General features: G+C 53.3%; 1 protein-coding gene across 2 annotated transcripts; it reads right to left on the bottom strand.

Annotated features, from left to right (window-relative positions):
* Positions 1 to 597: 597 nt before the first annotated feature.
* On the bottom strand, positions 598 to 25,803 carry AIF1L (allograft inflammatory factor 1 like). 2 transcript variants are annotated; one of them, XM_027556590.1, is made up of 6 exons: positions 25,617 to 25,803; positions 25,328 to 25,389; positions 11,285 to 11,351; positions 8,780 to 8,821; positions 6,784 to 6,946; positions 598 to 3,383 (listed from the first exon to the last, which is right to left on the bottom strand). In XM_027556590.1, the coding sequence occupies exons 1-6, from the start codon at positions 25,645 to 25,647 to the stop codon at positions 3,296 to 3,298; spliced, it is 453 nt and encodes a 150-aa protein (XP_027412391.1). In that variant the 5' UTR covers positions 25,648 to 25,803; the 3' UTR covers positions 598 to 3,295. The 2 variants fall into 2 exon arrangements, with proteins under 2 accessions (XP_027412391.1, XP_027412393.1); XM_027556592.1 differs by lacking the exon at positions 25,328 to 25,389 and having other exon boundaries at positions 25,617 to 25,762.

Here is a 25,803-nt window from a genome sequence, read left to right as displayed (position 1 = left end):
AAGTGGTGAAGGCCTGATTAGAATTCAGCATGTCTGGATATGCTGATTGCCAACTATTACACAGTCCAAAGGAGAGATTTTTGTAGTGGAATACTGGGCTTCCCTGGTGGCTCAGACGAGAGTCTGCCCGCAATGCGGGAGACCCGGTTTGATTCCTGGGTCGGGAAGATCCCCTGGAGGAGGAAATGGCAACCCACTCCAGCACTCTTGCCTGGAAAATCCCATGGATGGAGGAACCTGATAGACTACAGTCCATGGGGTCGCAGAGTCGGACACAACTGAGCGACTTGACTTTCTTTATTATAGACGCTCTAGGGCAGATTCTTAATTTGGATCACATGGCTCAGCTCCAGGGGGCGTATTCTGCTGCTTACTATTTGGTTTTCAGCAAACTGCTTATCTCCTCTAAGCCTGCTTCTCATTTTTCAAGCAAGGCTGATACACTAGAACCTTACTCATGGGGTTGCTGTATGCAGTAAAGGAAGTTCAATGTCTAACAGCCTGGTACACAGATATATTCATTCCCTTTGTCACTATATGAGCTAGCTCTTCTGAATTTCCTGAGTGTCAGAACCATCCCCAGAATACACCAGTCAAGACATTGATAAGTGTGTTTTATTTCCAGTCTGTAGAGATGATATCCAGTATCACACACACTCACATGCACACACACACATACTGCATCCCCCTGAACTTGCCTGACACACCCCTTCCTTTTGAATGGCAGGGACAATGCCATACTTGGCAGTCCCCAAGTTGCTGGTTACATTAGTTAGATTTGGTCTTTCAGAAAAAAGGCAGCTGAACATCTAAGAAGCTGAGCTCTTAGCCAAAGAAGTAAGAGTCCTATAGCTAATAACCACAGTCTGAAATACATGCAGACCTCCCTTTCCAGGAACCACTCTTGAGACCCTTTCCCTTCAGGAGCTGAATTCCAAGAAATGATGAAGGAACTGGTGGGGTTTCCCAGGACACTCCCCATCCAATGAGAGAACACTTTCCTGCTCTTTCGAAAAGCTGAGAACACACCCACTTGCTCTCCTCCCTTAAAGAGGCTTCCTGCAATCTTGTAAAGTGTGTAACCACTGCACTAAGCCTAGATGGTTCTGCCCTCCTGTCTGAGTGAGGTACAGATACACTATGATGGATGGTCAAGGAAGGCATTTCTTTGCTCAAACGTCTCAGCCTGTCCCAGAAAGGAGAGGCAGTGGGAAGGGGAGGAGACAGACACTTTCTCAGCTAAGGATCTCGGGGGGAGCAGGGGAGCAGGGGAGGAGATGTGGGGGTGAGATTTTACATTTACAGGGAGGAATGTTTTGCTGGGGTTTAAATTTCAACTAGGCTTATGCATTTGAAGTACTTCCTTAGACTGAAGATCAGCCAGTCATGGCTGAATAATCTTGTTCCTGAACTGGTCAAGACCAGTGGATTAATCCAACCTGGCCATTTCCCCACCCCCTACCTGCTCCACTTCCTCAAAAACTGTCGTCAAGTCAGCTCCTTGGGTCCTTGATTACGGGTCAGAGGAGCCATGGGGAGCTCATACTGGCTCCAGCCTCCAACAGCCCCCAGACCTTCCCACTTGAGGTTTTTCAAAGTCTTCTGCAGGACTCTTGCCCAGTCTTGGGCCCAGTTAGGCCCCCAGGATTGCAATGCAGTCACCTCATAGCTTCCTCTTTCCCAACATTCATCACCAGGGTCTGAATTCCCCACTAGACTCTAAATTCCATGAGTCTGTCCTTTTCAGTATTGGCTGGTAACAGGTGCTTATAAACATGTGCAATGGATGAGTGCCTCTAAGTCCTGAGTGGGCAGGAGAAGGGACTACAGAATACAGGTGGGGTCAAGGCTGGGGGTCCCGCGGATCCTGACTCAGAGGCACTAGGAAGGGTGAATCCTGGCCCAGGGCCCTCCCCGAGGGTTGACCTAGGAGACTGCCCCTCCCTGTCCCTTCCCTTGTTTTCATCACTGACTGAGGCCAGCCCAGAGCAGAGATGAGGCAGGGGCAGGGGGTATCTGAAGGCCCAGGCCCCAGTCCAGATCCCCCATCTCCAGATAAACCCCTGACCTTGGACAAGGCACTTAATCCCTGTGGGTCACCACAGTTTTGTCAGCTGTGAACTGAGAGGCCTGCCCCAGCTAACCCACAGGGTGGCTCAGGGCTCTAAAACTCCAGTCCGCAATAAAAAACACAGGTGACCCTGATCCAATTCCCAGGCTCAAGGTTTTGAGTGATTTGGAAACAGAGTGATGAATCAGAGAGAAAGTGGGCACAGACATGTCAGGACAAAGTGGGGTGGGGGTGGGGGCTTAAAGCTTGTAACAGGTTGTCAATAAATATCTGTTGAGTGGCTGAGTGAATGAATGAAGACAAATGAATGAATGGTGTAAGGAAGGTGTGAAGGCAAATGGGGAAGCAGAGTCAGGTCTCAAGCAAATCAGGCACCCTATTTCTCAGCTCCTGGCTTCACAGTGGTGTGCTGCCTCTCTCTGCCATGAGCACTAAAGCCTCGCCCTCCTACCCTATCGCCCTCGACATCCTCCCTGAAAGGTGGGACTAGACTGAGCTGAACCCCGCCCCAAGGCCCCAGGATCCCCTCTACCTCTGGAGCCCCAGCAAGGGTCAGGGGGGTGCTGCAGCCTCTTTCTGAGCTGCCTGTAAAGGTGTGGCCGGGGGCAAGATTAGAGGATTCCTCTGGAACCTTCTGGAAGGGCTCACATTGCCAAGCCCCTCTCCTCATCTCCTTTTGTCACCTCACGGAGAATAAGACAAGGCGTGGGCTGGGGGAGACCAGCCGGGGAGGTGTGACACTTCGTGGCCACATCCTAGCACACCCAAGATCCCTGTCTGAGGAAACCCTAACGAGACCTTACAGCCTTATCCCAACTCTAGGGTCTTCTGAAAGTGGGCTGAGGTCTTCACCAGGGCCAGGTCAGGATGCTAGGACTCAGCTCAGAGACCTGGAAGGCAAAGAGTGCCAGTTTCAAGTGCGGGAATCACAGGCTCTGGTCTCCCTGTCCTGGCCCTGTTCCGTCTGGTTTTTGGTTTAATGTGAGCCCTTCTGCACAGGGAGGGGAGACGCAAGGAAAAAGAGAGGGAGGCGATCTGGACTCCCCAACCCAGGGCCCCTTTAAGGCAGATCATTTGTGCTATACAAAGAGATCACTGATTCTGCTGATAAAACAAACACACGACGACCAAACAAAATGAATAAGAGGTCACAGTGAGTCACGAAGGGTGAGATCAGGAGGGAGGAAGAGAGTGGGGAGGGCGAGGAGGTCCAGGCAGGGCTCCTCAGGGCAGGCTGGCGATGTCTCTCTCTGGAGGGGGCCCGACTGGCTTGGAGCTGCCTTCGTTGGCTTTTCCTTCAAACATCATGACTCTGGTTTGGAAGTGGTGAGAAAAGAAAAAGAAAACAACACAAAACAGGATTAGAACTCTTTTCCTCGTCCAGGGAAAGATCATCCCGGCCCTCACATCTGCAGGGTCCACCACAGAATGCCTTTGCATCCTCTCTCCAGGGGTATTTTCCCAGAAGCCTCTGCAGGCAGATGGTCCAATTTTACAGAGAACACTGAGGTGCCAAGGGGCCATGTGACTCAGAGCCACACAGACAGAATGAGATTCCAGACCTCAGACTTCTGGGTCATGTGCCTCCCCCGACCACGCTGCCTGGAGGAGACAGGGCTAGTCTGTGCTGTGGTTCTGCTCGAAACCCAGATCTTCAAAAATCTCCCACTGCTCTGACAGTAAAGTCTAGGGAGCAGAGGGTGGGGGTTCAAGGTATAGCCTCAGGAAGGAATCCCAGCCCTACTCCTTCCCAACTGGTGCCGCAAGCAAGACACTCAACACATGCTCAGTGTTTCCAACTAAATGTGATGATGCCAAAAGTGCTTACATCATGGAGCTGTTCCAAGCGACAGTGTTCTCCTCCCTCTGGTCTCCCTCCCTCCCTGGGTAGGCTCCTTCGGCCCCCTGGCTTTGAATCCCATCCAAAGTTCGATCGTCCACAAAGGGCCTCTGTCTGAGCACCAGACCTGCACAGCCAGCTCCCTCCTCAACCTCTCCCCTTGTGTGTCTAGGGGCACTTCCAAGTCAATACATCAAAACTAAGCTCAATTCCCACCTGCCCCCTGCTCTTCTCTCAAAGCAAACTGCACCATCACTCAGAACCCAGACCTTACAGCCATCAGACTCCTTGTTTTCCTTTAAACCTGGAAGCACCCCTGCCAGCTCTAACTCCAAGATCACTCCCGACTCCAACAGCCCCTGCCCACCTGCACTTCAGCCCCTCCAGGCTGAGCACCTCATTTCTTACTTGCACAAGTGCATGAGCCTCCTAATGACCTGCCTGCGGCCACTCTTCCTCCACTGCAGTCGGAGAGACCGTTTAAAAGTCAGCTCCTTGGGACTTCCCTAGTGGCGCAGTGGATGAGAATCCACCTGCCAACGCAGGGGAACACGAGTTCGTTCCCGGGTCTGGGAAGATTCCACGTGCCACAGGGCTACTATGCCTGGGCTCCACAACTACTGAGCCCGTGCTCTGGAGCCCATGCAACTCCTGAGCCTGTGTGCCTCGAGCCTCTGCTCTGCACCAAGAGAAGCCACTGCAATGAGAAGCCCGCACGCTGCAACGAAGAGTAGCCCCCGCTCACTGCAGCTAGAGAAAGCCTGCATGCAGCAATGAAGACCCAGCACAGCCAAAAATAAATAAACAAATAATGCTAAATCAACCGTGGACTACAAGGCCCCACATCATCTGGCCCCTGCCCATCTCTGCAGACTCATCCTTCACTCGGTGTCCTCGAGGCACACGGGCCTCTGTGCTGTTCCTTGAGCATCAAAGCACGGCTATGCCACAGGGCCTTTGCACGTGCAGCTTCCACCACCTCATCTCTTCACATCCCCCTCATGCAGGGCTCTGGTCAAACGTCACCTCACTGAGATCCTCCCCGTCCACTACCCCGCCTCTTTCTATTCCTCTTGCCCACTTTATTTTTCTGTGTGCTGCCCTATTGCAACCTGGTGTTTGGGGTTTTTGCTTTGTGTTTGTCTGTCTCCTGTCATTAGAATGTAAGCAATTCATGGGTCCCCAGCACCAAGCATAATTCCTGGCACAGAGGTGGTGTTCAATAAATATTTACTGAATTCATAAATGACAAATCTAAGGAGTCAACATACAGACTGGGGCCCAATACAGAGTAAATATCCACTGACTCTTAGGTGTCATTTTAATGGCATCATCACTCCTATTGCTACCACCTAGCCTCTCAGGTGCGGTGTGATCTCACCTGTATGGTCTTCCTAGCACACCTCCTGATCATCCCACCCCACACTAAATGCTCTGACCAGCCTGAACCCATGGGCTCATGAGCAGGTCACTCAGCTTCACTCTTTGTAAAATGAGACAGGTATATTTTACATTGGTACATTTGAAGTTAATCTTACACAAACACACCACTGTATATAAAACAGATAAACAACAAGGATTTACTGTATAGCATAGAGAACTATATTCAATATCTCATAATAACCCCTAATGGAAAAGAATCTGAAAAGAAATATATGCATACTGGGCTTCCAAGATGGCACTAGTGGTAAAGAAACCACCTGCCAATGCAGGAGACCCAAGAGATGTGGGTTCAATCCTTGAGTCGGGAAGATCCCCTGGAGGAGGGCACAGCAACCCACCCCAGTGTTCTTGCCTGGAGAATCCCATGGTCAGAGGAGCCTGGTGGGCTACAGTCCACAGGGTTCCAAAGCAACACGACTGAAGTGACTTAGCATGCATGCATGCATGCACACACATGTATAACTGAATCACTTTGCTCTAAACCTGAAACTTACACAATATCATAAATCAACTGTTTCCATTTTTTTTTTAATTAATCTTATAAAATCCAAGCAAGTGTCCTTTACAGTCTGAACAAATACTCTGGGACTCTCCAAGGAATTTCTCTGCTGCTCTCCAGTGGGGAAGTACATGCAAACTGGGATTTTGGTTACCACACACTAGGTGCTTGCCATCAGCCAGGTGCTGGACTTGACTCCTCCTCATACGCATTATCTCATTAACCCTCAGGACAACACTTCATGCGAGATACACACGATCATCTCTGTCTTACAGGTGAAGGAACTGAGGCTCAGGGGCTGAAAGTAATATTCCCAAAGTCATTTCAGTAGCAAGAAGTAGCATCAAGAGGAACTTCTCTGGTGGTCCAATGGTTAAGAATCTATCTTCCAGGGTAGGGGATATAGGTTCAATCCCTGGTCGGGGAACTAAGAGCCACATGCCGTGGTGTGATGAAGCCTGCATGCCACAACTGAGAAGCAACAAAAGACTCTTGTGCTGCAACAAAGACCCACTGTAGCCAAAAAAAAATTTTTTTTAAAGAAGCAGAATTGAAAAAAAAAAAAAAGAAACAGCATCAAGATTGAACACTACCTACATTTTGAGCTGGTTTTTGGCTCTAGATTATGCTCACAACAGTCTGTGGGGTAGTAGAGTCATTTTACAAAGGAGGAAGCTGAGGGTCGGAAGGTCTCAGCTGTGCAGTTATCGTCATCGTCATCACCATCACCGCCGCCACTTAGTGAGCACTGATTTTCCTAGGTTCTGCTATGGGCTCATTTTGCCAGCAAGGTACTTATTAACGGGACCATTTGATAGATGAGAGACATCAGGTTCAGCGAAGTTAAGAACCTTGCCCAGTAAGTCAGAGGCTTCCAAGCCTGAGCCAGGAACCTCTCCACACACGGTGACTCTGCCTCCAGAGACTCACAGCTTAAGGACCGCCGACCGCTTCCCCAGCATCATGTTCACGAAGTCTCGGTAGGAGATGGTGTCGCTGACCCCACCTGTCACCTCCGAGATCATCTTCTTCATCTCCAGGTGGGTCTTGGGGACCCCAAGCTTCTCCATCATCCTCTTCAAAGACATCAGATCTGCCAGAGGAGAAGCAGATCTGTTAAGTGGGGAAAGGCTGCTGGGCCGAGTTGGGAAGCTCCTAGGCAGCACCCCATGCCCAGAAGAAGCCCGGGAGGATGGCCCCTCCCTGGAGACTGCAGGCAATGACTTTTCTCCTCTCGGAAGAATAAGCCCATCACACCCTCCCTGCCCACTTCAGAGGCAGTATGGACTAGGGGTTAGGGACGTGGGCTTCTAAAGTCAGGCAGACATGGGTTGGAATACAGCTCTGCTATTCTTGGCCGTGGGATGTGGGGCAAACTCCTTAATCTCTCTGAACCTCCTGCCATCAGTGATCAAATAGTCGATGGGATTATGTGGAGTGAGGATGCACAGGACGCCCCTGACACACAGCTTCTCTTCATTCTGTTTTTTCTCTGCTGCCGCCTGCGGTTCGGGTGAACATGAGTCCCCTGCTCCAGCCACCCGGGAAATTGAGTCCAGCGAAGTGGGATCAGAGAGTCGGCCTGACCCACGCATCAGAAATTGCTTTCCCGGTGCTGGCTGCCAGCTTCTCCCCGACCTGCCTCTCCCATCCCACAGTCCCAGGCTCCACTTTGCTGGAAGGGAGACGGGGCCCAGAACAGCCCACAGAACAAGAAAGCCAACAAATGAACCAAATTCAAGAAAAACAAGGGAGGCACCCCGAGGAGCTGCTGCCTCTGACCTCCTGGCTCCCAAGATCTGAGGCAATTTCCTTCGGATTGTTCCACGAACAATGGGTCAGCAAACAGTGGAGTGGGGGTAGGGCAGGGGCCAATTTTAGGGCCGGGGGAGTGGTGGACCAGCTCCCCGGAGAGGCAGGGTGGGCCACACTGATGTCAGATCGAGGTGCCAGGATGTCCGGGACATTTCAATGAAAGCTGGACAACGCTCTACAGGAAGGAGTGAACTGTTCCCCACACGCTGTGGGCCAAACTAAATTGGCAAGACCTTTCCGGATGGCAATTTGGCAAGATGCTTCAAAAGCCTTTAACCCAGAATGCCTAATTCCTGAGATATATACTCTAAAGAAATAATCAGCAGTGTGGACAGAGATTCATGCACAAAGACATCCTTCATGGGATTATCAGTAAGACTTAAAACCAGACGTCGTCTGAAAGGGCAATGCTAAGGTGTTGGGTGAATAAATTATAGTCCATTCCCACAATGGAATATTATGCAGCCATTAATTATATTTCAAAAAAATGAATCATATGTCAAAATACAAACAATATATTATTTTTTTAAAAAGGTTCTAAAGCGGTATAAAACTGCTTGTGATTAGCACAAAGAATGGAAGGAAGCTATTTCTGGGAGGTGGGGTTGTGGCGATGTATTTTGTCGCTGTGCTTTGTGGTGATTTCCAAACCATTTTATAGTGATGATGTATTAATTTTAGTAACGCCCTATTTTTAAAGAGCTTCCCTGGTGGTTCAGATGGTAAAGAATCTGCCTGCAATGCAGGAGACCCGGCTTCAATCCCTGGGTGGGGAAGATCCCCTGCAGAAGGGAATGGCAACCCACTCCAGTATTCTTGTCTGGGAATCCCATGGACAAAGGAGCTTGGCAGGCTACAGTCCATGGGGTCGCAAAGAGTCGGACATGACTGAATGACGAACACTTTCACATTTCATTTTTAAAGAAAACAGGATACAAATATTCAAAAAAGGAGAAAAACGAGAGAAGACAGAGGAGGAGAAGAAATGCTGGAAGGAGGGTCCACTAGGAAACCACAGGCTGGTGAGGCAGGAGGACTCTCTGACCTGCCACCCCTGACCCATCAAACTGCCTCCCCTCCCCCGGCCCAGCACCCTTGGGGTCTCACTTACCAATCTCTCCCTCATTGTTCAGGTCAAACTCCATGTACTTCTCTGGAAATCACAGAGCAAAAACTGGCATTAGCAGGGCCCCAGTGACTCCCCTGGGGGGTAACTGGCTGGGTCTTCAGGGGGCCCATACCAGCCTCCTCATCCCACGAGGGGGGCTCGATGCAAGTCCTGTCATCTCAGCTGTTGTCTCTGGAGAAAGGGCTCACCCCACTGCACCTTTTGACAGCAGGCAAGGTAGAGAAAGGTGCCCAGGGTCCACTCTGACCCTCTGCCAAGATGGGCAGCTGCTTTCCCCCAGGCCCCTAGCAGTGCGGGCTGGCCGCATCCCAACCATCTGTGAAGAGACTGAAATAAATACCCGGCCCCAGGGAGGCGGATCTGCAGGATTTGGGAAGCAGATCTTGGGGGCCAGAATTGGTGGGTTTTCAGAGCATCTCAGGTGATTCAGATGGGCAGCTGGGTGAGAGAACCTCCAAGCTAAGAAGTCCCCACATTTCTGATCTTTTGTGGGGGGCTCATGGGCCTCACTGAGAACCTGATGCTCTTTTGGGACAAATGCCCACGCACCTGCCCTTGACCGCAGTGTGGCACGTATAGTGCCCAGGGGTCCCCGGACACTCCTCGCAAACCTCACTACAGACTTGGAGTTCAACCTCTGGGATCAAGGGGTCGGAGGAATGAGCCTGGTATCTCCTGACAAGGCAGTGTGTGCAGGGAAGTCCTGTGGCCTTGGGCAGATCGCCCCTGCCACAGGAGGGTGGAACCTTCGGGGTGTCTTCTGCACCGAGCAGCCAGCATGAGAGAGCCAAGATCTTCCCAGTGACCTGCAAGGCCCTGTGACCTTCACAAGCATCTGCCCTCCAGACTCCAGGCCTCCCTCTCCCCTTCAATCCCCCATCCCACCCCATCCCACCCTGCTCCCCCCAGCAGCATATTATGGCTCCTGGCCCATCTCCCACCTGCTCCTGCTTTAGCCTTGCCACCCCTCTGCCTGGAATGTCCCTCCAGGAATTCTCAGGGCCTTTCCTCTTGCTTTCAGGGGCCCCCGCCTTTCTAACTGGGCCCCGTCACCCCCACAAAGCACCTGCTATCATCTGACACACTTTCCACTCCCTTGCTCTCTCTTCACCATCCTTCCCCCACGAGGACATGGGCTCCTTTGGCCAGGGGGCCGCCCCGTGTGTGTTCCTTGTGCCCCCAGGTCCCAAATGGCCTGGTGCCTAGTAGGGCTCATTCGGAGATAAAATGAGTGAGTGATTTAAAACTTCCACATTCCCTTCACTTCCTAGGTATCTTCCTGTGGTCCCAGGATGGACCCCATCCTACATCCCAATGAGGACCAGGAGCGTGGATCCCCTGGGACCTCTATCCCTCCTCTCAGAGCCACCTCTGAAGAGTGACCCTGCTGGTATTCAGGGAGAAGGAAGGAGACCGGCCGCTCTGCGTTGGCACAGGGAGGGGAGGGGCAGAAGGACCTGCCAGGGCGGGGGTGTCTGTCTTCTACTTCTTTTCCTTCTTCCTTCCTTTTTTCTTTCTTTATGATGTAAAAAGCACCAATTGTGTAATGGTTAAGAGCAGAGGCTTTGGAGTAAGACCAGTATGGGTTCAAGACCCAACTCTGCCAGTAGTGAGCTGTGTGACCCCAGGCAAGTGACACCACCTCTCTGAGCCTGAGTTTCTTCATCTGCACCATCTCCTTGAGGCTTGGATTGGGCTGAGGCAGGGAGATCTGCAACCCTGAGCACAAGGTCAGTGGTCAGCACATGTTCAGCTGTTGGTGTCCTGCCTTAAGGACGGCTGAGCTGTAAGCAGTCCAAGGAGCACTGGCCAGCTCTCTGCCCTGGAGCAGCGAGGATGCCCACAAGGCCAAGTTCGAGTGGTTCCCCAGCACGCCCAGGGCTCCCACACCCGGAGTGCATCTCCCAGGCACCAAAGGTAGGTCTGTCCAGCTCCTTCTGTGCACGGCTCCTCTCCTTTCGAGCCGCTGGCTGGGAACCAAGCACCAGGGCCCAGAACAGAGGGACCTTTCTGCCGCCTCCGCCCCGCGCGGGCTCCTAGGCCCTGTTTTCTTTTCATCCTGTGCTGCTGGGGATTCAATGGGCAGAAACTCTGCCCCCTGCCCCACTGTGGCGACACAAACGTCCATTCTCCACAGGGGCTCCCGAGACGCTCCACCGCGGAGGAGGGGAGGCAAGCGCAGTGACAAAGAGCCGATTGTGTCCTGGGGCCCCGGGAGCGAGCAGGGCGGGCCTGGGCAGTGATGGGCAGGAGCCAACCTGAGCCATGCTGGGCAGCGGAGGGGAGAGAGGGCCAGGGCGGGTCTGGGGCCTGCGGGCGAGGGGTGTCCCCAGGGCTGGGCACCCTGTCTCATAGTCCGCCTGGAAGTGGGGTGTTCTGGATGAAACTGGGGTGCAGCCTGGCCTCGTGGATGAGGAACGCTATGTGTGAGGGCAAGGGGGGCCACCCAGCTCTCCTGGGGGCGGGGGGCAGACAGCCCCAGCTCACCTTTAAAGGCTGTGAGCTTTTCCGGCAGGTTCTCTTCATCACTGTACTTTTGGTCGCAGAGGAACTCCTACGGAGGAAGAGGACAGCAAGGAGCAGGCGGTCAGCAGGCAAAGCTCACCAGCACACAGCCCCCTGCCCAGTGCTGCCCCTCCTGCCAGGTGGCTGGGCTTGGCCGGACTGGGCGGGAGGCTTTAAGGTTTATCCTGGCCTCCTGTCAACCCTCAGGGGCAGACCTGCATGGTCCAGCCCGTGGGTACGAAGTTTGTTTAGCAGCTGGGGGTGAGGCCCAGCGGTTCTGCTCTGGAAGACAAAGCACCTTCAGTCAGCCTCTGAAGTAGGGGCACAGGGGCCTGGGCTTCCCCTCTGGGCACCCCAGCTTCAAGTTCCACAAAGCCGTGAGCTGCAAAGGCAAGTCACATGGTTCCAGCATGAACTCCTTAAGTAGGCGATCCTAAGCCAGTTGACCCCTCTTTGAATCTCTTGCTTTATCTGCCAAATGGGTATAATTATCATTAACTTCTTCTTGTCTGCAAATCCAAGGAGAGTATATACAAGAATCTTGGCAGTTCAATAAACAATAGCTATTATATTATTAATATTATTACTCTCTCTCCAGAAGTCATTTACCCTCCCACCTGTGTCCTCATCTGTAAAACAGGGTCCGCCTTCCCCTCAGAAGCTTCGAGAAACTCAACTGAGCCCTTTCAGAACCAGATGGGGTTGAGGGGAGATGGAGTGGGATTAAATAACAGTCCCAGAATGAAGCACCTACCCACACCTTCACTCTGGATCTCCTGGTGGGCCCAGGAGGTAGCTATAATTACTATTCCCATTTTACAGATGTGGAAACTGAGGCTCACAGAGCCAGAGCTTCAGCTTGGTTCTGTCTGACTTAGAGCATGCATCTTTAATCCCAACACTTAAAAATGGGCAGTGAGCAGGCATTCATCCGACTTTAAAACAAAAACTAACAGTTAGCACCTGCTAGGCTGGGCACAGTGGCAGGTGTCTTACTTGAAACTGAAAGTGTTAGTTGTCCAGTCATGTCCAACTCTTTGTGACCCCGTGGACTGTAGCCCTCCAGGTTCCTCTGTCCATGAGATTCTCCAGACAAGAATACTGCAGTGCGTTGTCGTTGCCTTCTCCAGGGGACCTTCCTGACCCAGGGATCGAACTCAGATCTCCTGTGTCTTACCTCCCTTGTTGCTCATCTTCAAGTGGCCCTAGAACCTGCATTCAGATGAGGAAGCAGAGGGTGTGCTCCCATCGTGGCACCAGAATTGCAGAATTTCCCCTCTACTTCCCTGGACCTTGCTTTTCTCACTGAGCCACATGGACATGGCTGTGACTCCATCCTTCCATTATTTCAACAGTTTTTGAGGGACCAGAGCAGGTGAGACCGAGGAGGGTAAGACAGGGTCCTTATCATAAAATTACAGGAAGTCCCTGTTTAACATGATGTTAGAGGACTTCCCTGGCAGTCCAGTGGTTAAGACTCCACGCGTCCAGTGCAGAGGGCTCGGGTTCCATCCCTGTTCGAACACGTGCCATGCAGTGTGGCCAAAAACATTAAAATAAAGTAAAATGTTAAACATTATCTAGGTCTAACTAATACACAGTTTGAAGTTCCCCTCTGCTCTTCCCTAATCCAATTTCTCTCCCTTCCCAGAGGTAATCATGATACTAAACTTGGGTTTCTACAATTCTCTTGAATGTTTTTCCTGTTATGACTAGGCCAACTACTGTTGAAAAATATATCTTACAAATTAATTTGGAGGAGCTTACAAAATTCTAATTTAAAATTTTGGAACATCCCATATAAATATATACTTGTAGTTCAATAAGTGATCTTTAAATGAAAACAAAATTATCTGGGTCAATCATGCAACCTGTTTCTGATAATTCCTGCCATCATTTCCCGCTAAATGATGACCAAGTTCAAGTTCCTCCCTACTAACTCAGAATCCTTTGACAGAGTAGGAGGCAACCCCCTCACCGCCCTGCCAATGTGGCCTCCCTGGCTGGGTCAGGGGGCCTCTGACTGCTCCTTTGCTTTCGGCAGACACTATGAGATACACTATATACACTATACTTACACATCTCCTAGGACAGGGAACTCACTACCTCTCCAGCCAGTCTTTGTAAATGCAGCGTAGAGTGGGAGAATGACAAGCACCTTAGTTAGGATAAAGCTCTCTGGGTTTGGATCTCAGCCTCCTGCTTACTAGCTGCAAAATGGGCACACAGGTACCCACCTCCTCAGGCACCTACCCCTCAGTGGAGACAACCGTCTGCGGGTAGTTAGCACCAGGCTCGAACGTCCCTGCTCAGTAAACAACAGGTACAACTCTGTGTGGGGCAGCATCTGATCCCTTCGAGGGTTCAAGTCCCTCCCTACTAACTCAGAATCCTTTGACAGAGTAGGAGGCAACCCCCTCACCGCCCTGCCAATGTGGCCTCTCTGGCTGGGTCAGGGGGCCTCTGATTGCTCCTCTGCTTTCGGCAGACACTATGCGATCCCATTCAGTTCTCACAGCCACCGTTACTCGAGTTTGCAGGTCAGAATAGGACCAAGGTGGTCAATATATTACACGTCCAAGGTTCCCAGGCAAGGTGAAAGCTCAAGGTTGGTTTGGAACACGCATCTATCGGACCCCAGGGCCCGTGGCTCCAGCAGCTAAGTAGGTGGAGGGCAGCCCCGGGGCCCATGGGGTCCAGCTGGCTCAGCCGTAGCCTCACTCGGAGCCTCATTACCATGCACCATGCACAGCCTTGCATGCACTTGGCTCCGCTGAGCTGGAACCTTCCCCTGCAGCCTGGGAGACTGCCCTCCTGTCGGCTGGCTCTGTCTGTCCATCCTTCCTCTTGGCTTCCTCTCATAGCTCTAGCTGTTCTCCCCTGCCCCCCCATTCTCTGACCAAAAGCAGGACAACTAAGTCTTGTCCGTGACCCTGTGCCAACCAGGCACCTCCCGGGGTCACAGATGCCATATCTGTCTGGCAGAGGTACCAACCAGTCAGGGGTTTCCAGCCTTTGGGGTAAAGCAGAAACATTAAAAAAAAAAAAAAAAAAATAGGGGGAAGTGTGAATATAGGCCGTCCAAGATTTTATTTTGCCAAGTTGAGTCTTTAAACAATGACCATTGACGGTTGCCATGAGTTCAGAAAAGGATATTTCGTAAAAGTAGGAAGTTCACAATCTCTGAATTTTTAAGTGGAATCCATTTGGGCTACTCACCACATTGTGCCTGTGACCCCTTCACTTGATCATGTTAGGAACTAGAAAGCCTTCCTGGGGAAGCACAAGAGCACAGGCAAAGCCCAACATCTGAGATCCTCTGGGGAGAGACCTGGGGGCCCTCTGAACTCCCCGTTCTTTCTGGTTGACCAGAAATCCTGCACCAACCTGGAACCTGTCTGTAATATATGTTGACCACCTCTGAAACAGGAGGGAAGGGGGCAGGGGATGACTTTAAAAGAATGACACAGCCTGAGGACACAACATAAACTGATTAGAACCAAATAGCTCCAAGACGGTGGCCGAGTGGACTTCCACTAGACCTGGGGCCTCAGCTTTAAAGGTCAAAAAGTGGGCGGTGGCCCAATTCCTGGAAATCCCCACCCCTTTCCCAAAAGAGCTGAAATACTCCTCCCACTCATTAGCCTATGAAATTACCCAACTCTATAAAAACTGACAACTCCGTAGTACCCTGCGGCAGCTCCCTCTCTCTGAGATGGCCCTCCCTCTGTCTGTGGAGTGTTTCTAAGTAAATCCACTTCTTACCTATCACTTCGTCTCTCATTCTTTCTGTGATGAGACATGGAGAACCTGAGCTTCATTAAGTCCTGAGACCAAGTGTGTGATCTTAGTTAAAAGACTGTGGGTTCAAGACCCAGTCTGAGTTTCAAGGTTTCCCCTCTACGGATTCCAGACAGATGGCGTTCAAGGGGGTAGGCTTGGAGACAAATCAGACACAAATGCAAGAGCTCAGCCTGAACTGCAGGGTTCTTAATAGCCACACCCCTCTCTGGACCTGACCCTGGGCCCGGCTCTCAGCAGAGAGCCCTAGGTGTCCAAGACTATATTGTCTGTTCACTGATAAAGCCAATTTCCTCCTTAGCACTGATCACCATCTAACATGCTATTTCACTCTGCCCTCTACTCCCCAGCTCTCACCCCCAGAGTGGGTGCCTCAGCAATCCTGCCTCCTGTCTCTGCTTCCCCCATGCCAGGTGCGCTCCCACCGCGGGATGGCAGCTGTGTCCCCTGCCTGGAACGCACACAGCTGCGTGTCACCTCCTTCTGGTTCTTACTCAACTGTCACCCTCTCAATGCCACACAGCCTCCTGGACACCCCGCCCCCACTTCCGATCCACCTTAAGATAACACCTTGCATTCCACAGTGAGTTATCTCTTAACACAATTTACAGTGTAATTGCTTATTAAGGGTGTTGTCCACTAGCTGTCTGCCCCTGCTGGGTTCTACTCTGTAGGTGCTCAGTCAATACTAGCTTGGCCAAAAAGTGGTTTTCCTGTAATAAAACCTAAATGAACTTTTTGGCCAATATTTGCAGGAAGGGTCAATGAACTGAGACTCAGGGAGGATAAACAACTTTCTCATCAAGGTAACCTTTTCATACAGTTCATGAGGTTCTCTAGGCAAGAATGCTGCAGTGGTTTGCCATTCCCTTCTCCAGCTATGAGAAACCTAGACAGCATATTAATAAGCAGAGCCATCACTTTGCCAACAAAGGTCCATCTAGTCAAAGCTATGGTTTTTTTCAGTAGTCATGTATGGATGTGAGAATTGGACCATAAAGAAGGCTGAGCACTGAAGAACTGATGCTTTTGAACTACGGTGCTGCTGAAGACCCTTGAGAGTCCCTTGGACTGCAAGGAGATCCAACCAGTCCATCCGAAGGGAGATCAGTCCTGGGTGTTCATTGAAAGGACTGATGCTGAAGCTGAAACTCCAATACTTTAGCCACCTGATGCGAAAAGCTGACTCATTGGAAAAGACCCTGATGCTGGGAAAGATTGAGGGCAGGAGGAGAAAGGGGCGACAGAGGATGAGATGGGTGTATGGCATCGACTCAATAGACATGAGTTTGCGCAAACCCTGGGAGATGGTGGAGGACAGGGAAGCCTCGAGTGCTGCAGTTTGTGGGGTCGCAAAGAGTCGGACATGACTTTACGACTGAACAACATCAAGGCAGCACAGCTGGCAAGTGGCTGGGCTGGGATGAAACTCCACAGCAGAGGCTAGGGTTCCCTCCCTGAGCAGAGGTGAGGAGTAGAAGGAAGGCAGTGGCAGTGGGTGCTGGAAGAATGCTATGAGAAGGCAGGTTCTTGGTAACAGATTCTAGGAGGATGTGTTTACTGTCTCTGCCCCACGGATGCCTAGCACCCGGCAATTCCCAGCATATAGTAGGTGCTCAGTAAATGTGAGCAGTGAGTGAGCAGGGAGGACTGCATTCAGCCCAAGAAGACTTTCTCCACCCTCCCTCCTGAAATGGAAAAGGCAGCTTTGCAAAAGCATGTTTATGCATATGACAGAGGCTGGAGAGGACTGAGACTGGAATGGCATTTTCCCTCAGTGGCAGCAGTGACAAATGCTTGAGCCACAGGGCAGCTATGGGTGGGAGAAGCAGCTGACCTGTTTACGGGTCAGCCCATGCTGACCTCGGGCTTGGGGCAGCTGTGTGGACCATGCCTTTGGCAGGGGGTGGGGAGGCGGAAAGGCGGGAGGCAGGAACAGGAGCTCTATTGGCTGGGCTGCCAGCTCCCACCTCACCTCAGAGCTTTGGATTCCTGGTCCCTGCTCAAGCACAGCCTGCAGCTTCCCCCCTCCAGGCTCCTCCCCCTACATCCTTGCCCAGCCTCAGGGCACAGCCATGCCCACTGGGCGGGTGCCTTCTCCAGACCCCAGCAGCCCCTGCCTTAGCTCTGGGCCCCCAGGCAGAGGAGATGGAACTAGAAGGTCACCTTAGATGTTTGAAGAAAAACAAAGAAAGAAACTGGAGGAAGAAATGGCAACCCACTCCAGTATTCTTGCCTAGAGAATTTCCATGGACAGAGGAGCCTGGAGGGCTATAGTCCATGGGGTCGCAAGAGTCAGACACAATTGAGCGACTAAACCACCACCACCAAAAACAGAAACAAGCGGGCAAGCTGGAGTGAGAACACCTAGGTTTGAACACACTGAGTGCCGTGGGGGAACAACTTCATTTGTCTGGGCCTCAGTTTCCTCATCTCTGCATGCTCAGTCACTCAGTCAGGTCCAACTCTTTGCGACCCCAAGGACTGCAGCCCACTAGGCTCCTCTGTCCATAGGATTCTCCAGACAAGAATACTGGGGTGGGGTACCATTCTCTTCTCTGGAGGATCCTACCAACCCAGGGGTTGAACCCAAGTCTCCTGCTTGGCAGGCGAATTCTTTATCACTGTGCCACCTGGGAAGGAGAAAAATAGTTACCTCATAAGCTTGTCCTGAGTATTACGTAGGTAGGTAAATATACCTAAAGTGCTTAACTCAGTGCCTGGCACTTGGTAAACGTTAAATTAATGTTAGCGATTTATTATTATCCTGGCATGCAGTTCATGGGGTTGCACGATATAGTTACTAAACAACAATTTATTGTATTATTATCATTTAACATTTCTATACATTCAATCCACTTATAACCCCCAGCTCATCATCCAGACTGTCATCAACTATTAAACAGATTAGGAAGGAAACCCCCTCCCCCAATTCAGGCCTGAAGGGTTGCAGTTGCCCTTTCCCTTCTCCGGGTGTCCTCATCTCCCAGATAAGACAACGGAAGTCCAGAGAGATTGCTCAGCTTACTCAAGATCACAGTGTTTTCACAATTCAAGGTCTATCTGCCTTCACCATCCCAGCTCCCTCCCTGCCCCTAACAAGGCCTGGCCACAGGTTTCTGGGCAAAGAAGGTCAATACTGGGATTTGGGCAGTATTTCCTCTTGGGCAGCTACAGAAAGAGGTTATTCCAGAGGCCACGGAACCACTCTATAGCCCTCTAGGGGGTTGAGAAGGGGCGTGTGTGCAGATGTTTCATTCTAGTCCCATCCCCCGCCCCCACTCCAACCCACTGTCCCCACAGACCAGTTTTTCAGGCTGCAGAAACTGCTGTCAGAGCATCCAGGTATGAGGGGTTCAGGAGCCGGCTGGGCTCTGAGAGTAGACAGTCTAGAGCCCTTGGGGGCCTGGTCAGTTCCTAACAAAGAACCAGGAAATGCAAGCTGGAAAGAGCCTGGGGTGGAAAACAAGAAGCCACGAGCCAGGAGGTCACTGCCCACGGGCCAGACCCCCAGAGGTGGCAGAGCTGCTCCGACATCCACCCAGTCACAGAATCCAGAAGGGACTCCTCAGAGATCCAGCTGGTCCTCTTTGTCAACAGCTGGGGAAACTGAGGCCTCAGAGGGCAAGGTCTTGACCAAACCATCTTTCCTCCAGCAAGTGCAGGGCATGCTCGGCAGAGGGATGGGGTAGGGAGCTTGACTTGGATTGCCTGGGCTCAAATCCCAGTTCTAGCACTTACTACCTCTGTGGCCCAGGGCAACTTGTTTTACAACTCTGGGCCTCAGTTTTCTCACCTGGGAAATGGAACCATAATAACAGAACCTCCTCACTGGGTTGGTATAAAGATTAAATGAGTGAACTGTATAGAAAAATCCTCACTTCTAGTATACTTGCTGTGTGTATGCTTAGTCACTCAGTCATGTCTGATTCTCTGTGAACCTCATGGACTGTGGCCCCCCCAGGCTCCTCCATCCATGGGATTCTCCAGGTAAGAATACTGGAGTGGGTTGCCATTCCTTCTCCAGGGGTTCTTTCTGACCCAGGGATTGAACCTGGGTCTCCTGCATTGCAGGCGGATTCTTTACTGTCTGAGCCACCAGGGAAGCCCAGTATATTTACTAAGGGTTAGCAGGGGCTGCCGTCTCTGGGGTCGCACAGAGTTGGACACGACTGAAGCGACTTAGCAGCAGCAACAGCAGTTATCACTGTGTGTTTGGATCACCCAAACTCGAGCCACACCAAGAGACAACTGTGTATGGCGGAAGGGCAGAGAAGAGGCCCACCCACGACTCTATCTCACATTATGCCATCAAGTCCTTCTGGTGAGCCTTGACCCCTGGTCGCTCCTCCTCCAGGGCAAATTTGGCTTTGTCCTTGGAGACCAGGCTGAGCTGGTAGTAATGGGCCATCCACGGAGGACAGAGTGCACCCATCTCAGACCCCAGGGATGGTGCCCGCAGCTGCATGGGCTCACTGCTGCCTCTCTTGGTCATCTACACTCTCTGGTGCACACCAGTCTCCCCTCACCCCCTGAGAGCTCATGCCCAGAAGGGGCTGTTTCTTGAACCAACAGGAATTGGCAGCCCCAGGATGCTGTGTCCTGGCCTCCCGATCCTCGCCATCTGCCTGTCCCACCCCCCAACCCCACATAACTCCCTTTCTGGGCTGGTACCTCTAGCACTTGCTCCCGGATGCTTGCTCCCGGCCCTCCAGGCGTGTCTTTATGTATTAGCTGCAGCAGAATTTTAGGGCGGGCAGATATCACCATCTTGGAGGCCATCCAAGGGGCCGGTGGCCGAAGCCCTGGGAGAAAACCCCAAGGACAGGTGGCACCATGCCTGGCCCTGTGGCCTCTGATGCAGCCACAGGCTCTTAAAGGGCCAGGGCCAGGTCACGGATGCCCGGCCTGAGGCCTGGCGTGTAGCAGGTGCCTGTAATGTGCACCCGCGAGGACAACAGGCTCACATTCCCCCACGGTGGCTCTGGGGCCTCATCCGGACACGGTGTGCTTGCCAGTAGATGGGGCAGCTGGAGAAAAACACCCCACCAGCTGCCCGAATGAAGCAGACCCTGCAGAAATTCCATCTCCGGCTTCCTGTGACATGGCTACTCTAAGGTCGAGAGGGGCAGGACCTGCAGGGACACTGAATCCTCAGAGGCTCACGTGGTTGCTTATCACCATCATCTCCCTTATAATATATTAAGGAAGAGCAAGAGAGACGGGTGCCCAGCGATGCCAGCTGGGCATTCACCTGGGCAGGGGACAGGGTAGCACTGCCAGTCCACAGGACAAGAGACACACCTGTGCAGTGCCAGGTCAGGGCTCAGAGGTCTCCCGCTGCTGGGGGAGGGGCCAGGGAGAAGCACCCCCTGGGCAGAGCTACCCGGCCTGCTGTGCCCAGTTCCTGACGCAGGTGGCACATGGGCTCTGACTAACCATCAGGCACCAAAATGCTAGAGGGAATGCCGAGTGCCCTTCATTCGACCCTGGAGGGCTGAGAGGGTGGGATGGCAGCCAGAGATCCTTATCCACGTAAGCAAGAGACGCCTGTGTCATAGCGAGGCCCAGCCACCTGGTGGACAGGCCGAGCCATGGGCAGTGTCAGGAGACAGAATCCCGGCTCTGTCACTTCCTGGTTGGGTGGCTTTGGGCAGGTGACTTCACCTGGCTGAGCCTCTGTTTCCTCATCTCTAAAGTGGGTGGCCGAATAATCCTTGTCTCACGAGGATGTTTACAGACTCTTGCTGAGCATCCACCTCATCCGGCGTTGCACTGAGAGGAGTCAGTGAGATGGGGCGCGCTCAGAACCAGGCCTGGAGCAAAAGCACAACGTAAGCTATTTTGTAAATGAGCCTCCCGGCCTCTGGCTGGTGCAAGCCGCAGCTCTCACCACCCTCCAGGCTCCTGCTCCGTCCCACGGCTAAGGACACTCTGAGGGGCACCCGCCCAGTCCCATAGCTTCCCTTGGTTCCTGCAAGAAGCTGGAGAGAATCTGTCCTGTTGCCATATAAGGCCAGGTCTGGCTGACCCGGGGTCACCTGCCATGCCATCAGGGTGCGGGGAATGTCAGCTATGTAGGGGGGTAGGAGGTCCTGCCGGCTCCAGTGGTGCAGAGAATGCGCACGCGCAAGCACACACACACAGACACACATGCACACACACAGACACACACAGAGACATAGACACACACAGATACACACACATACACACAGACAGACACACACACAGACATACACAGACATGCATACAGAGACAGACACAGACATACACACACAGACACACATAAACAGACATACACACAGACACACACACACACATAGACATAGACACACACATAGACATGTATAAACACACACACACACAGACATACACACACATAGACATACACAGACACACACAGAGACATAGACACACACAGACATAGACACACGCAGACATACACATAGACACACACAGACACACACATAGACATAGACACACACATAGACATATACAAACACACACATAGACATATACAAACACACACACACAGGCACACACAGACATACACACACACACACAGACATACACAGGCACAGCATGGAGGGGAGCCCACAAGGGAGCCCCAGTCAAGCTCAGAGATTGAGAGGAAAGGCTGGGGTCAAGTGTGGCTACTTGTGTGCGTGTGCATGCTCAGTTGCTTCAACTGTGTCTGACCCTGTGCGACCCTATGGACTGTTGCCCGCCAGGCTCCTCTGTCCGTGGGATTGTCCAGGCAAGAGTACTGGAGTGGATTGCCATTCCCTCCTCCAGGGGATCTTCCCAATCCAGGGACTGAACCCAAGTCTCCTGCATTCCAGACGGATTCTTTACCCTCTGAGCCACCTGGGAAGCCTCATGTGGCTGTTTAAGCCCAGGTAGTATATTCAGCCCCTCTGAGTCTCGCCTCACGCAATATGGAACAGACACTCACAGGGTGGGAGTGAGGATCCAACGAGATAATGTCCCAAGCACGCCTGGCATACTGCCCAGCACATGCCAAGTGCGCAGAAAATGACAGCAAAAACTAGAGTGAAACCCCCCAAAAGTGCGTTTTCATACAGCTCCACCAGGACCTCTGGGTCCACCCAAGTCTCCTTCTCTTTCGACTCCTGAATCCCTTATAATAACAATAGCCAAGACTGAGCTACCCTGCTGCCCTCTGGAAACTGGCCCATCCCAGGGAGGAGAAAGGCCACAGAGAAACTGTTGGCCCAGAGAAGCCCCCAGAGCTCATGGCCAGGCTGGGCTCTGCCCCAGGCAGCAGGCACAGCGATGCCCAAACACATACAGTGAGTCATGAAGCCCTGACCTTCATGCCTTCCAGCTTTCAAAGGGCCACCGGGCAGCTGCTCAGCCCAGCACCCCAAAAGCCCCACTTCAGTGGAGCAATGAAGCTGCACCCCAAAGGCAGGCAATCTGGGCTGCTAATATGGGTCCCTGACTCATTGGAAAAGACCCTGATGGGGGGAAAGACTGAGGGCAGGAGGTGAAGGGGGTGACAGAGGATGAGACTGCTGGATGGCATCATAGCTCAAGGGACATGAGTTTGAGCAAAACTCTGGGAGACAGTGAAGGACAGGGAAGCCTGGCGTGCTGCCGTCCACGGGGTCATAAAGAGTCAGACACAACTGATCGACTGAACAACAGTAAGAATCTATCCACCCTAGGGAACTTCCACCGTGGCCATGGCCATGTGTGAAACTGACTCAGACCTTCAAACACAGTGATTCCCTGAGAGTCTGCAAGGAGCTTCAGTCTGATCATCTCTAGTGACGATCGTTGTAGGGACCTGGAACAGAGCAGGCATCTCTGCTCCCAGTTCAGGAAGGGGAAGATAAGATTCTGCCAGACAAAGGGGTCTGGTTCAGGCTGAACAGCCAGCCTATCTCAGACCTTGCCCCCGGTTTCCACTCCTGCACCTTGTAGTCCCAAACTAACCACTGATTACAATCAAGACAGCAGGCAGCTCTCCTGTGTACTCTACATAGATTATCTCAGCTGAAAAATCACAACAAACATATTACCGTTATCTCAAGAGGCTTGCCCAAGGTCACAGAGCCAGTGAACACCCCCCTCCACCCATGACTCTCAACTATGGTGGGACAAACTTGCTGCTGTGGTGGGGAACAGCTCAAGCTTCTGGTTTCATCCTGGTGCCTCCTTCCTTGGGAGCCCAGAGCCTAGATCCCAGCAGCCCAGCCTGGGCTCACACAGTGGATCTCAGAATAGCATCCAGGCAGGGAAAGGACATTAGACCAGAAGTTCTGTCACTGGCTTCTGTGTAGCCTTGGCCGGCTGCTTGCCCTCTCTGGGCGTTGGGGTCCCAAGGTGGTTAGACATAGCCCTCTCTCGTTCACCATCTCCAATCTCAGTGCTGTCCAGACTGGCCCCTGAGAGCCACAGTCCCTCCCCTTTCTGAGCCAAGTCAGCACACCTCCCAGAACAGCCCTGTAGCCTCACCCCCACCCCACGTAGTTGCCCCATCCCCCACGGGCAGGGTTGGCATGGAAAGTCCCGCACACTCTCGGCTCCGCTGGCCTGTCCGACTATAGTCACCTCTCTCCCATCTCCAGCTGTCTCTGGCTCGGGGTCCTCTGGCTGTGGGTGGATTCAACTGGCTTGGAACCTGGCCGGCTGAGTGGCCCAGGGGGCTGTATGAGGTCAGGGTTCCAGGCTCCCGTCCAGAGGGCAAAAGCAGCCAACACCAAGGCTGGGCCAGCTGCGGAGGGACCTGGGAGGGAGCCCAGCAGCCTGGACCCCTGAGAGTCCCAGCCAGACAGACGTCCAGGTCCGGATGTCCAGCTGCACTCAAGACGGCACCAAGAGGCCAGGTGTAGGATGATGATGAGGGGGCCAGAGTTTAACCTGGTGGGACCCTGGGGTCTCCAGAGCCCTCCGTGGGTTTCCTACAGCCAGTGAAATGAAACCAGGCAGGCTGCCTAGTTCTAGACAGTCCATGGAAACCAGACTGCAAGCCCCGGGTGAGAGTTAATGCTACATTTGTGCCGCAGCCCTTGGACCCGCCTCCACACGGCCTCCCCCCAGGACCCCCCGGACCCTCATCGCTGTCCACTTGGGACTCTGAGCCGCACTTGGATCTTGGATGCCCAGCAGCCCGAGGGAACCAGCAGGGGAAATGTCCAGCCTTGTTTCAGTGGCCATGACTCTGCCATCAGTTAGAAACCTGGGACATCCTCCTCAAGAAGTCACCTGAATATCACTCATGGAAGTCTTCTCTCCCACCCGGCCAGGCGCTGGACCAATCACAAGACATTCCTTCCCTTGCTGAGCCCTTCGAGGGACCCAGGCTCTGTGAGGAGAGGTCCTTGCTAGGGACGGCAGAACTGGTACACGATGGAGACCAGATCTGAGCCCAGGGCTTGTGGTGCTGCCTTCGAGTTCTGACCAATCCAAGCAGGCCCTGACAGTTTTCCCTTTCTTTTAGAGTTTAAATGTAGTCTTTAAGCAAAGGTCTAAAACGTCCCATTGTGTGTCTGGCAAGAGCCGGAAGGATTTCTTTATAGAAATCCACCAGGATCAGGATGAAAAGCATCAAGTATCTAAGGCAACCTTTCCTAAAAGCGCTGGAGTGAGAAGGAGTTGTGGGAGTGGGGGGACCAGCCAGGAGGCCAACATTTTCTGGGGGGCGAGATCACTGGCCTGTGAGTCTGGAGCCCGGGGTCCTAACAGCAGCCTGACCCAGACTTGCTGTGCCACCCTGGGCGGCTACCTCACCTCTCTGAGCCTCTCTTCCCTCCGCCGCTGTAAAACAGGGGACAACTCAGACATCGTGGGGTGGGGGGGCCCTTCCAGTGCCAAGTCCCTGCGTCAGATCCCAGGCCAGCCCGGGGCGGGGGAGGCGGTGGGGGGGTGGGGGCCCAGGGCGGGTGAGCTGGGCTGCCATCAGAGCTCCAGAGAGGGCCCCACCTCCCTAGTCTGAGAGGAACAACTTGCAACCCGAGACCAGAGGGAGGTGGAGGGGCTGGAGGGGGACCTACCTGGAGGCGCGGAGACAGGGCTGGAGGGAGGAAATTGGGGAAAGCCCGGGAGAAGGAGGGGGGGAGGGTTGATTTTGCAGCTAGCACAGCAGACGGAGGTGGGACCCACCCCATGGGGCGCTCGGAGATTTGGGGGCGACCGGCAAGCTGCCCTGGGCGGCAGCGTGGAGCTGGAAAAGCGAAGGCAGCGGCGCTCGCTTACCCGGTTGATCTCGGCCAGCCTCCTCTCCTGCCGGGCTTTGAGCAAACCGAAGGCTTTCCCTCCTGGAGGAGACAAAGAGGCGGCCGGGGAAGCCGGGGGTCTCTCTCCGGGCCGCGCGCTCTCGGCCTGCGCCCACTCCCCGCGCGCCGCAGACCCCACCGAGCGCCCCGCGCGCACAGGTGGCGGGCGGGGGCCACCGGGCGCGGGCCGGGGGGGTGGCGGAGGCGCGGGCCGGCGGGCCAGGGGGCGGGGCAGGGGCGCGGGCCGGCGGGGGGACCGCGATGCCTACCTTGGAACCTGTTGCTGAACGCGACCGACATGGTGAGCACCCGGCTCCCGCCGGCTCGGGGCTTCGCGGCCGCCAACGAGGGACGAGGAGGAGGGGCGGGCGCCTGGTCCGAGCTCGCGCGGCGTGTGGCGGCGGGACCGTAGGGCGGAGGGATGGCGCGGGCGGCGGGACACTCCCCTCCCCTCTC

This window comes from Bos indicus x Bos taurus, chromosome 11 (genome assembly GCF_003369695.1).
Source record: "Bos indicus x Bos taurus breed Angus x Brahman F1 hybrid chromosome 11, Bos_hybrid_MaternalHap_v2.0, whole genome shotgun sequence".
Classification (NCBI taxonomy): Eukaryota; Metazoa; Chordata; class Mammalia; order Artiodactyla; family Bovidae; genus Bos; species Bos indicus x Bos taurus.
Note: the sequence above shows the minus strand (reverse complement) of the source record. Positions and strands in the feature narration are given on the sequence as shown.

Bases quoted from the DNA above. Each gene is read 5' to 3' on its own strand.
- AIF1L (XM_027556590.1), bottom strand. From the start codon at position 25,647: ATGTCGGTCGCGTTCAGCAACAGGTTCCAAG. The intron at 11,352-25,327 runs GTAAGCGAGCGC...CTTCCTCCGTAG, and splicing joins GGCTGGCCGAGATCAACCGG to GAGTTCCTCTGCGACCAAAA. The intron at 3,384-6,783 runs GTGAGTCTCTGG...CTTCCAAACCAG, and splicing joins CGGTCGGCGGTCCTTAAGCT to AGTCATGATGTTTGAAGGAA.